Source organism: Boleophthalmus pectinirostris, unplaced genomic scaffold (assembly GCF_026225935.1).
Source record: "Boleophthalmus pectinirostris isolate CB_2022bp ecotype Guang Dong unplaced genomic scaffold, ASM2622593v1 HiC_scaffold_16, whole genome shotgun sequence".
Classification (NCBI taxonomy): domain Eukaryota; kingdom Metazoa; phylum Chordata; class Actinopteri; order Gobiiformes; family Gobiidae; genus Boleophthalmus; species Boleophthalmus pectinirostris.
In genome coordinates, this window is record NW_026571095.1 from 25,641,136 (window position 1) to 25,654,151 (window position 13,016).

A 13,016-nucleotide genomic window follows, 5' to 3' on the forward strand; every position below is an offset into this window, starting at 1 on the left:
TAATAATACTAATGCACTAGAATAATACTGCGCCTTTCAAAACACAGTGCACAAAAACACACAGAGCCCTTTACATTCCATTATCTACTCTCTCCACACTTGGTAGTGGGTGGTAAGCTTTTATCGTTACTTTACAGCTCATTTCATCAACATTCCCTGGGGACATGATGCTAACTGTAGGCACTGCTCCGTCTTAGATTTCGTTACACTTTAATCTGAGTTTTAAATCCAAATCCACTTTATTTATATAGGACATACAAACAAAGTAGTTTCCGAAAGTGTTGCACAGAGAAAATAAAACGAAGACAACAGAAAGGTCAATTGCTAAAATTTGTCATACTAGTCCTAAACAGTGTTGGGGAGTAACAGATTACATGTACCGGAGTTACGTAATCAGAGTACAAATTATGAGTAACTGTATTCAGTTACAGTTACTGTTTCCATGAGTAGTAACTGGATTACAGTTACTTTGTTGAAATAAATGGATTACATGGCGGTATTTTCCTGTTTTCACATTTTGGGCTAAACCAGGATTAAAACCAGGACTAAATTCGGACTTAAACCAGGTTTAAACCAGGACTAAACAATATGATACTTAAAGCAGAAGTGATCTCATATAAAAATAATTTCTCTATCAATAATATTTTTAATATGTTAAGTAAAGTCTGCGCTTTTTATTGTCTTTAAGCAGATAAAACATTATATGTTAAGATTTCTTAGTCTTTGTTACTCTACATTAAACATGGTTCTTGGAGACTTTGGCTCAACAGACAATTTGAAAAGAACAAACAAGATTTTTCAGGATGTGGTTGCTACATTCATGTAGTTTTAAAAAGCATGACAATATCAAGTAATCCAAAGTATTCAGATTACGTTACTCACTTTAAGTAATTTAACGGATTATGTTACAAACTACATTTTGGGGTGTGTAATCTGTAATCTGTAGGGGAATACATTTTAAAAGTAACCTTCCCAACACTGGTCCTAAAACAATAAAACCAATTAAAAAAATAAAAGCAAAACCATAAAAATCATAAAATAGCAATAAATAAGTAAAATAAATAAATAAAAGACAGAGGAACACACAACTCGCACAGTATTAAAAGCCGAAGAATAAAAGTGGGTCTTAAGACAAGACTTAAAACACTCCACTGTGGGGGGGCAGAGCAACCCAGATCTTAGGACCGACCACAGAGAAAGCCCGGTCCTCCTGATTTTAAGTCTTGTCTTAGGCACCACGAGCTGGAGTTGCCTCGGACCTCAGAATGCGCACAGGGGTATAAATTTTGTATGAGGTCTGAGGTGTACTCTGGGGTCAGTCCATTCAAAGCTTTAAAAACAAACAATTAAATTTTAAAATCAACTCTAAACACAATCTGACCATAAAGAACTGTCTTAACTAGAACACCTCAGATGATTTGTGCTGGTAAACAAGTCCCCCTAGTCACTCTCACCTTTTTTGTTGAACATATTGATATATATTGATCACAGAAGTTTTCAGATTTTTTGGTAGTGCAGTGTGTGCATTGTGTCATCACCCCCCCTTTCCCGTATCGAGACCAACTAGTGGCTGCTCCATCGGTACTGCAGCTTCCGAGAGTTTGGGACCAGAAAGAATTTTCCCACAGAGCGAATGGCATTTTTTGGGAATTAATTTGAATTTCACAAAGGTAGAATTTTGTAGGGATTCTTTTCTATTTTCACAACATGAGCTTATTTAAATGTTTAAATCTTCAAAGCGCCAAAAATTTTGCTTTGTAAGAGTTAGTGTAGTTCTGCTCTGAGCCCGGTCTAGCTCCACTTTTGCACTTTTCATTCTGACTGGCCCAAACGCTCTAGCCCCTAGTGAGGAAGTAAATGCAGAAGTGAACTTTTTTGGGGGGGCCCACTGAAAACAATACGACGCCATTTTGGATTCATCCTCCAGATTTTACTATACTTCTATAGGCTGACAAATGCAAGGCTGCCAATCTGCCCCACCAACACACACATTCATGCTAAGCAATATAGGTGAAGTGTCTTGCCTAAGGACACAGCAACAGTATGTGTTAGTGCCACTGCTGCAGCACTCTGGCACCCAGTATTCCCAGTAGTGTTACTAAACAATGCGATCATAGACTGTATAAAAGAAGTGGATTAAGCGAGTGTGACGTCACCATGGCGTTCAGCATCGCTCAAATGAAGGCTCGTGATGATAATGGTTACAGGAGCGAATCTGGAGCAAGGCTTTATGTTTTGAACAGGATTTTTCTGATAGACAAAATAGCGAAAAAAAAAAAAAATCTGGATAATTTAGAGCGGGTTAATATGAACATTTTAAGACCAAAATGACAAGGCTCACTGCAGCAGGTACAGAGAGAGGAGCCACAAGATCCTAAAGTAAGTCAATTGGAGCCAGAGTCAGAAAGAGCTGGAAGAACCTCCTGGCGAACTTCCTATTTGGGACGCGGTTATGTCCACTCATATATACGGTCTATGGATGCGATACTAGCACGGAAATCAGATGGAGGGCAGGAAGTGAACTGACTGGAGGAAAATGCCGATGTGTTGTGTCGTTTACGGCTGTGCCTGAGAAGGAAAAACGATTTTTTTAGAGTACCGAATATAATCGTCCACAAAGGTCAGAAATGGGAAAAGCTGACAGAACAAAAAGTGGATTATAAACCTGTTTGCGGTCAGGAGGAGCAGAATTTTCTAATGCTCGTGTCTGCAGTGAACACTTCGTCAAAGGTTTGTTACAAAGCTAAATTGTTTTTTTTGTGGTTTACCTAAACATAAACAAATCATTAACGACTAACGGCTAACGACGTTTGTTGACATTAGTTCAGATAGAGGTTACTGCCGATACACTGCAGTTTTTTCCATAACAGTTTATGCACATAAAATAAGAGAAACACTCACCCCGGCGAAGACCAAACGATAATCATCATTTAGGCATTTTGCACCAAGGTTGAGGACCCATCCACTGACAAAAAAAGTTATATGCCTCCAAACTTTTGTACGCCTTCTGTTGTCTGGTGTAGAAGGATGTCTGAAGAGCTAAATAGTTCGTGATATCCTCTGCCTCGATTGTTCGACAAATCTTTTACTTCGGTTGAAAATTCTCTCATTTTCAATAAGATCGGGGTCACGCCCAATATATTTGTCGACTAACTGCTCGTACTTTTGCCTTGCTACTCTAAATCCTTACAATAAGAACTCTTCTCCATATCTGTGTTCTCCAGAGCCGTGTTTGTCGTGTTTGTCTTCACTTCCTGCCCTCCACCACATCATCGTGATCACGTGACTGAAACCCTCCTATTCCGATTCCGATACCACTATGATAATAAAAACTCTTCCTTTAGATAATAAATGTGATTATCAACATTAAATCATAGTACTTTCTTTTTACCATGTGGTCTTACATCTGTGTAATTCCTCAGTGGTCCAAGTAGGTTCCATAGTGGTCCATGGGGGTATACTAGTCTGTGTGCTCTTAAACTTGTTCTGATACAGCTCAATATTCTAACATTCTAAAGCTATTCAGGAATGGTTCATATCTGTCCTGTTCTGTCCTGTATCTAGTTTCGATACTAGTTTTAGTATTGATAAGTGTCTGATTTTCGATACTTTTGATAACCCAGCAGTCCCCATCCAAGCACTAACCAGGCCCGCTCCTGCTTAGCCTCCGAGACTTGACGAGATCAGGCTTTGACAAACAGCTCTGGTCCCGATAAGCAGGTATTTGGCAGCGGTAATGCCCCTCACACACTGGCGTTGGCGGTGGCAGCGTTGTAACCGTTCTTGAGAAGAGAAACCAAAGACCCTTCCCTGAGCTGCGAGGACGTTTTAATCTGAGCGCCGACACAAAATCAATGCTTGTGTTTGTTTGTGTGAAAAGGTGCAGAACATGTCCCAGTCCATCGAGGTACTGAACCTTCGCACGCAGAGGGACTTTCAGTACATTATGAAGATGGAGAGTCAAATCAAAGGTCTGAGGTCAAAGTTCAGGCAGATCGAGACCGAGAAGAAGACGCCTGTCAACAGGAACTTTCAGGTACGTTTGGTTTCTTAGAGATTTGGGGTCTTTTTAGCAACATTTGAGATTTTTCACTCCATAAATGCAAAAAATATATATAGTAATTCTATCTAGCTGATCATAAAGGCAATAAACAGCAAAGATACATAATAAAAAACATAAGCTTAAAATAAACCATGTAGATCAGTTAAAGGTGCATTGCGTAACTTTCCAGACCAAGTTACAGTTCAGCTCTGTGGAGAGGAAACCTGCTCACTGTCAGAATGCCTGTTTTTCAAGGTGTTTTGGAGCTATAGACCCACGTGTAATTGAATAAATGTTAGGTAGAGCTGTTTAAGTTACATTTACACTGAAATTAATCACTGTATCGGAAACGATTTGCGTCCAGACACATCATTTCTGTGTCCGCAAGCCTTCCCTATCCACACAACTTTGTGCATGTTTGTTTACGGTTTTACAGAAGCGAAACTTGAAACCACATGGCTAATTTGCATAAACTAAGAGCTCAAAAAAAAGCTTGCTCCTTGTGCGTTGATGCAGTTCAGCTCCTGTTAGACTAAAGGACACGACTTAGTGGAATATATGTTCTTTCTGTGACAGAGGGGTGTTCTGCTAACCTGTGTCTGAAGTTGCAGCAGTCGATTTTGAGCCAAGAAAGACTGCAAGCGTGAAAAAAGTCTTTTTGTGGATCGTGGACTAACAAGTAGTTCTTGCTACACTGTTTCCCATTTGTCTATAGTTTGTTTCAACTGTTTTCTGCCTATAGCGTTCACAGGACCGATGTCACGAACCCAGCAAATCAGGAAGGTGCAAGTCACAGTGACATATTACAATAAGGACGGCAACTAGAGCTCCTACGTCACTGTATCAACATTTTCAGGTGTCCACATAGTGCTGGATCAGATCTGTACTCAGATGAATTCGTGGGAGCTGGTGGCACCAGATTGTTCCATTTCTGGAGCTGTTTTCCATCAGATTAGTGTAGACAAACACTGCATCCAGCAATGAAAATGACTCAAATATGTACTAGTGTGGATGGGGCCTTAATGTCATACTGTGGAACATTCTAAGCAGAGCAATGGCATATCCATAGAAACAAGCAGGTGATGGACCACCAACCAAAAGTTAAGCAGTTTGTTCGATTTTTTTCTACAGATTGAACTATGTCCAATTGTATCTATTACTTTTGTCATTAGTGTTTGTACAGCTCAAAATAACCTTAAAAAATCTATACCTTGGTCTGGTAGTGTCACCTGCTTTTCTCCATTGAGACAAACAAGATTAAAGCCATGCTGTGGGACATTCCAGGCAAAGCATGTCAACTACAGAAAGACGTTTTATTATTGCAGAATTTCTACACTAGTTTTAGCTTGTTTTAGGAGCAGAATGTTCTCTATTTTTAAGCTGTTTCTTGCATCATGAATGGATTAAACTGTCTGTCTGGCTATATTCACTCTTCTGTCTGGAGTGAAACATTTATAACTCCTTGTATTTTTTCACCCTGTGCCCTTGTGTTTTTATCCAGGAGCTTAAGGGTAAGATGGAGTCTCTGCAGCCTCTGATCCCGGTGCTGGAGCAGTACAAGACGGACACTAAACTCATCGCTCAGTTTAAAGAGGAGATCAGGAACCTTTCTGGGGTCCTGATGGGGATCCAGGAGGAGATGGGCGCCTACGACTATGAGGAGCTGCAGCAGAGAGTTCTGAGTCTGGAGAACCGACTGCGCAACTGTATGAGTAAACTCAGTAAGTAACACAAGAAGGAATCGCAATTGAATTACCAGAACGATGTATGATTTTTTTTTCCCCCCATGTATTTGCCTTGGCCCAGTACAGATATTTTGTGTAAGCTGCTCTTGGGGTTACAAGGCTATCTGCATCTAAATTATAAAGCGTTTTATTTTCCGATAATCAGGAAGTGAGTTTACAGACTCAGGGTGAATAATTAGGATGCTGGGAATGCATAAGGTAAGTGAGGAATACATTTGGACCACTGCAAACTGTTTAAAAGTAATTAGTTCTGTTTTTCACAAATCAGATACAGCAGATTTAAAGCTACAATCTTAACTTTTCTAGTGGAAAATACAAATCTCGAAGTACGATATTTATTGCGATATTTTGGAGAGGCTTATATAATTTCAGATGAGACACTTTTTTGCTTGTAAAATACCTTGACAAGATTTTGGCATGAATTATTTCCATCATAATCCCAAGAATTCAAGTCAAAAACATATTTCTTCATGTTGTCTGCACTGAAATGAATCATGGGATATGTAGTTCCTGATGTTTAGAAGCTATAGCTACTATAAAACCACCCATTTAAGCAAAGAAACTTTCGATATATAGTGAGAAAATACCCTACCTGCTTGTAGAGATGGGCAATATTAACAAAACTGGCAAAACTCTATAATGATATTCAGACTTTATTTTTCAAAATGCATCAGGAATGTGCTAAAATGTGCCAGTGAATGTCTCTGTTAAGGTTCAAGTGTTGAACAAAACAAGAACGGGTCTTAAAATGAATGACAAAAATGCAGAAATATGACTGGAATTGCCAATCTCTGCTGAACAAAAGTTAAAACTTGTTAACTTGAAAACTCATTTAATGACATCAAAAGGTGGAACAGAGCATTTTGAGCTTTGGAGATGTAGCCAGACTAATAATAAATGATTACTTAAGCGTGTGAAAAAAAAAAAAAAAACCTCCAAGTATATTTTTTTGAAAAGCTAACAACATTATAACCAGTGTTGGGGAGTAACAGATTACATGTACCAGCGTTACGTAATCAGAGTACAAATTATGAGTAACTGTATTCGGTTACAGTTACTGTTACTTTGTTGAAATAATTGGATTATACTACGATGTTTTCCTGTTTTCACATTTTGGGCTACATCCCTTTTTTTTTTTTTTTTTTTCGGTAATTCTACTCATTGCCGGAAACCCAACAGAGCACATGTAAAAAACGCATTTGTGTCCTCGAAATTCAGACATCACTTTGTATTTAAAGAAGAGAGGGACGGGCGTGTGGTGGGCGTGATACACCTACGTGAGATATTTAAAAAAATATACCGCGCTTCCTCCTGTGCGCCTCTAAACCAGAACTAAAACCAGGATTAAAACCAGGACTAAACCAGTCCTGGACTAAACTAGGACTAAACCAGGACTAAACCAGGACTAAACCAGGATTAAACCAGGACTAAACCAGGTCTAAACCAGGTCTAAACTAGGACTAACCCAGGTCTAAACCAGGTCTAACCAGGTCTAAACCACTAAACCAGGAACTAAACAGGACAGACTAAACCAGGACTAAACCAGGACTAAACCAGGGACTAGGACTACAGGACAGGTCTAAACCAGGACTAAACCGACTAAACAGGACTAAACTAGGTCTAACCCAGGTCTAAACCAGGTCTAAACCAGGACTACAGGACTAAACCAGGACTAAACCAGGACTAAAAGGACTAAACTAAACCAGGTCTAAACTGATAAACCAGTCTAAACCAGGTCTAAACCAGGTCTAAACCAGGACTAAACCAGGACTAAACCAGGACTAAACCAGGACTAAACTAGGACTAAACCAGGTCTAAACCAGGTCTAAACCAGGACTAACCCAGGACTAAACTAGGACTAACCCAGGTCTAAACCAGGTCTAACCCAGGTCTAAACCAGGTCTAAACCAGGACTAAACCAGGACTAAAGCAGGACTAATGCAAGACTAAACCAGGACTAAACCAGGTCTAAACTAGGATGAAACCAGACTAAACCAGAATTAAACAAGGACTAAACTAGGACTAAACCAGGTCTAAACCAGGATTAAACCAGGATTAAACCAGGACTAAACTAGGACTAAACCAGGTCTAAACAATATGACACTTAACAGTAGGGTGGACATAATTGAAGGCAGCAGTGATCTCATATGGAAATCATTTCTCTATCAATAATATTTTTTATATGTTTAAGTAAAGTCTGGGCTTTTTATTGTCTTTTAGCAGACTAAACAAAACATCCTAGTCTTTGCTTCTCTACACCAAACAATTACCTGTTCATGGAGACTTTGGCTCAACAGACAATTTGAAGAGAACAAACACGATTTTTCAGGATGCGGTCGCTACATTCATGTAGTTTTAAAAAGCATGACAATATCAAGTAATCCAAAGTATTTCGATTACTTTACTCACCTTAAGTAATTTAATGGATTACGTTGCAAACTACATTTTGGGGTATGTAATCTGTAATCTGTAGGGGATTACATTTTAAAAGTAACCTTCCCAACACTGATTATAACATTGCGTAAAGATCACAAGAATCCATTTTGTGTAATATAAGGCATTTTAAACTGCTCATGCACAGTAATTCGACGTTTTATATGTATTTTCTAAAAGGTACATCTAAATTATTAATAGTTTCAGTTTAGTACTAGTTACAGACAGAATAGGCGATATCAGAATAGTTCAACTTTATTGTCCCTGTACGGAAATTTGTCCTCTGCATTTGACCCTCCCTTCGATTCTTCTGGGACAACCTGTCAGGAGCAGCGGGCGCCCGGGGACCCATCTCCACATCCCGAGTTTAGATCATCTTCCCATTTAGCGTGTACGGCGCATAATAATTCAAATATCAAAAACGCACTTTAGTTCACCCCGCGTATTAACGTTTGCTGCCTAAAGTCATCACATTTCACTCGCCGAAATGAATGTATCTATTTCTGTTCGCCGGAGCAGATTTCCTCCGTCAAAATCCACCCAGCACCCAAAGCCCTAATTTCCCATCTGACGGTTTATCAATACAGACGTAGCTTGTCAAAGTGTCAACATAAAGACTAACATGTGCATACTAATGGCGTCAGAATAACAGCCAGTTTGATCCCGTAGCCTCCATTACGTTCAGGCAATGATTGATTAAGTGAAAGCCAGTTAAATACTCAATAGGGAAGTTTTGGAGTGTGGGTGAGAGTGATAGGAAGCTGATGTCAGGTGCAATTAAAATGTCGAATAAGATAAATTAGGCGCTGTTCGAGTGTGTAAAATATTAAACGGTGCGTGAGAAATGCGTATTGGTAATTGACACCTGGAAATGTGAACAGCTTGTTGGACGAACTGGTATTTATAGGTAACTTGTTTTTGTGTCTGAGATAATAGAGGAGATTTGGTGCTTTTCCTGCAGTGGCATCGCGCTGGGGGGTGCCGCATAGACGTCTGTGGTGAAATGCTCAGCCAAATAAGGCTTTAAATGGTTTGAAAATGCATAATGGATTTAAAGGTTTGTTGAGAAACTTCGAGTGGAAGGTCCGTGAAACAACGAAAAACATGCACTTAGAACTTTTTGAAGGACTTTGGGGAAATAAATTGGGCTATTTTTTTTTTTTTGTTTAAATTGCATCGTTTTAAAGTATGTCTTGTTCACTGATCCAAACTATATTAGGTTTTGTAGAAGAAAAATAAATCAAATCATAAGTTGACAGATAAATATTATGAAAAGCAAATATGTTTTTTGTCCAGCCCGAGTTTGACAGAAGCTGTGTTGTGTTCTCAGCGTGTGGTAAACTGATGAAGATCACGGGGCCGCTCACAGTGAAGACGTCTGGGACTCGATTCGGGGCCTGGATGACAGATCCTCTCGCCTCACCCAAAAACAACAGAGTAAGATGAGTTTATTATATTTACCAAATTCGTGTATCATTTGTTCATTCGTTTTACAAAATAAAATCAAAAATAAGAAAACGAAAAAATGATTTGTCATTATTTGTCTCCAAAACCAAAATGAAAAAAACGGATAATGAATCGTTTTTTCAGTTTCCGATTTTGTGTTTAAATGAATAATGAAAAAAACGGATAACGACTTTTGAGCGGCATACGCACTGGACCAGGACTAAACCAGCACTAAACCAGGTCTAAACCAGAACTGAACCAGGACTAAACCGGTCTCAGTCCTGGTTTCAATCCCAGCCTCAATCCTAGTCTTAGTCCCGGTCTCGGTCCCGGTCTGGTCCTGGTCTCAGTTCCGGTCTCAGTGCATTCACAGTTTAAGTCACGGAAACGAGAAACAGACGTTATCTGTTTTTTTCCATTATTCATTTAAACACAAAATCAAAAACTGAAGAAAGGAATCGTTATCCATTTTTTCATTTTGGCTTTGGAAACACATAATGAAGAAAATTGTTGTTTTTCATTTTCTTATTTTTGGTTTTATTTTGAAAAAAGAATGAACAAATGACACACGGATGTTACCAAACTGTCTGGCAAATATAAGGGAAGTATTCAGAAAGTCAAATTTCTCCTGTTGATATTGGAGAAAAGATTGAATGTGCCAATACCAATAGGAATTTTTACTTGAGGAAAGAGGAACTAAACACTAAATCAACTTTTTTCACTTTTATTTACATACATTACACAAACTAGGTAAATTTGCAGCTTTTTGGTCAGTTTAAGGTTGTGCTGGCTTCAGTGGCCTCTGTAATTTCAAGTAGTTGGTGACATCACACAAAGCAGTCCTGATTACCTCTCGATCCCGTCCCTTCTCTCCACTCACTCTCTTCCTTCCTTCCTTTTCACTAGACACAAAATTGCCAAAGTGTAATTATATTTTTTAAAAGATAAAACCAAACATTAAAAAAAAAATGTCTGTCTTTCTACATAATTTTATCAACAAAAAGACAGAACAAAATCCTTCTTTTATCCCTAAATCAAATATAATAACCATGTTTCTGTGTCTCTCTCCTCAGGTGTGGTACATGGACAGCTACACCAACAACAAAATCGTCAGAGAGTTCAAATCCATTTCCGATTTCGTGGCCAGCGTCGAGTCTCGAACCTACATCCTCCCGTTCAAATGGGCCGGGACCAACCACGTGGTGTACAACGGCTCCCTCTACTACAACAAAATGCAAAGTAACATTTTAGTGCGCTACAGCTTCGAAACCGGGCGGGTAGTTACGCAGAGAGCGCTGGAATCCGCCGGGTTCCACAACGTCTATCCTTACACGTGGGGTGGGTTTACCGATATCGACCTAATGGCGGATGAGATCGGATTATGGGTAGTTTACGCGACCAATCAGAACGCAGGAAATATCGTCATCAGTCAAATCAACCCGGACACGCTCCAGATCCTTCAAACCTGGAATACCGAATACTCCAAAAGGAACGCGGGTGAATCCTTTATGATTTGCGGGACACTGTACATAACGAATTCGCATCTTACCGGCGCAAAAGTTTACTACGCTTATTCAACTGAAACTTCCACGTACGAGTACACGGACATACCATTCCATAATCAGTATCTCCACATGTCGATGTTGGACTATAACGCAAGAGACAGGGCGCTGTACGGCTGGAACAACGGACACCAAATTCTCTTCAACGTCACGCTTTTTCACATCATAAAGACTGAAGACGATTCCTAAAAATGTGTCTCAAATCTGCCGTTGTGTCTGAATGTTAACTTGATTTTTAAAAGTGCACTGCGGAGCTTTTTGGGTGCAGGGTCCTGTTCCCAACTTTCTTGTCTCTGCCTTGTCTGGAATGTTCCACACTATAGCATTAAACAGACTTACATACTCCATGATCAATTATATATTATAAGATAGAACTTGAGCTCTGTTGCCGTGCCATCTTGCGAGTGGAGGACACTGTAAAACTAAAATCTAGCCAAGTTAAGATGACGTGAATAAAGAAAGTTTTATCACAAATTTAGTAAATTTCACTTGACAAGTCAAATAATCTATCAGCGGAGACTTTTTGTACTTAAAATATGAAATTACATCTTGTTACACTCAGAAAAACACACTTATTCCATTAGTAGATAATGTTACTTGACAAGTAAAATGTTCTTGATTTGTCATTTTAGACTTTAGACATTTATTTTAACTTCCTTCCTGCTTTTTGAAGTGCAAGAGCAACATTTCGAATTCTGAAAAAAAAAAAAAAAAAAAACAGAAAATTCATTGACTGAAGTGTTTAAATGGACATCTAGTGGTATATTTGTGGTCCTGATAATGCAGGGAACTCTAACGGTCTCTCCTTGTGGACATTTTTTCTCAAAATTAAATAAAAGAAATCACCCTAAAATTCTGCACTGGTCTATATTTTAAGCAGAATGAAACTATATGTCAATACACCACATGGATCATATACTACTTACTACTACTACTACTATTACAACTACTACTACTAATAATACATGTTTATTTATGTAACATTTGGTTTACAAAGTGCTCTACAAGCAGCAAAGAACAATACAAAAAGCATAAAAATAGCATACAATCCAATAAATTATAATAAATAAATAAATAAAAAGAAATAGGAAAATAAATAAATAAGGAAAAAAGGAAGGCCAACTGATAAAAATGTCTTAAGAAGTGATTTAAAAGATGATACTGCTGGTGCGAGTCTTATCTCCTCAGGCAGGTCGTTCCAAAGCTGAGACGCCCGGACTGAAAAGGCTCCGTCAGCCTTCGTCCGGAGAGCCTGGACTTTGGAGGATCTGAGGCTGCGGGAGGCTCGGACGGGGTTAAAAGTTCTGAAATGTAACTTGGTGCTCAAAAAATGAACCGAAAAATCTTTAAAATCAATTCTAAAACACACAGGCGGCAGTGAAGGGAAGTAAAACAGAGGTAATGAGTTGATGTCTGTTAAAACCAACCTTCCCTCCTATTACTATAAAAGAATAATTTTTTACCTAAAATGAAAAATAGTTTTCAGTAATTGTTCACATTCAAAAATTCAACTTATCAAACTATTAAAGGGAAAATGGAAAAGTCCAGCTCCCTTTTAGTTTGTCTCTTGAGTCTTCACTTACAACATGTCTGCTGAAACTGGACATTTTTTATTATAGGTTACCATGGTGATAATCACTACTTCTTTATTTATGTCTCATCAGGCCAAATTACAGGTTTTGCGAGCCCAATGAGTGTTTTTTTTTTTTTCTCAAGGTGCTATAGAGCTGCAGAAACATGCAAGTGAATAGGATACATTGTAAGATACATGTTAAAGCCATATTGTGG

General features: G+C 38.7%; 1 protein-coding gene across 1 annotated transcript; it reads left to right on the top strand.

Moving 5' to 3' along the window:
- The first annotated feature begins 3,880 nt into the window (after positions 1-3,880).
- On the top strand, positions 3,881-11,417 carry LOC110153467 (noelin-3-like). The gene is made up of 4 exons (XM_020917368.2): positions 3,881-4,036; positions 5,544-5,763; positions 9,551-9,657; positions 10,740-11,417. Exons 1-4 carry the CDS (start codon positions 3,890-3,892, stop codon positions 11,415-11,417), a joined length of 1,152 nt encoding a protein of 383 aa, XP_020773027.1. The 5' UTR covers positions 3,881-3,889.
- Positions 11,418-13,016: the final 1,599 nt, after the last annotated feature.

What these genes read in the sequence shown, in the direction of transcription:
- LOC110153467 (XM_020917368.2), top strand. Translation starts at nt 3,890, where the DNA reads ATGTCCCAGTCCATCGAGGTACTGAACCTTCGCACGCAGAGGGACTTT. An exon ending in CAACTGTATGAGTAAACTCA is followed by an intron (nt 5,764 to 9,550) that starts GTAAGTAACACA and finishes TTGTGTTCTCAG; the next exon opens with CGTGTGGTAAACTGATGAAG. An exon ending in CCTCACCCAAAAACAACAGA is followed by an intron (nt 9,658 to 10,739) that starts GTAAGATGAGTT and finishes CTCTCTCCTCAG; the next exon opens with GTGTGGTACATGGACAGCTA.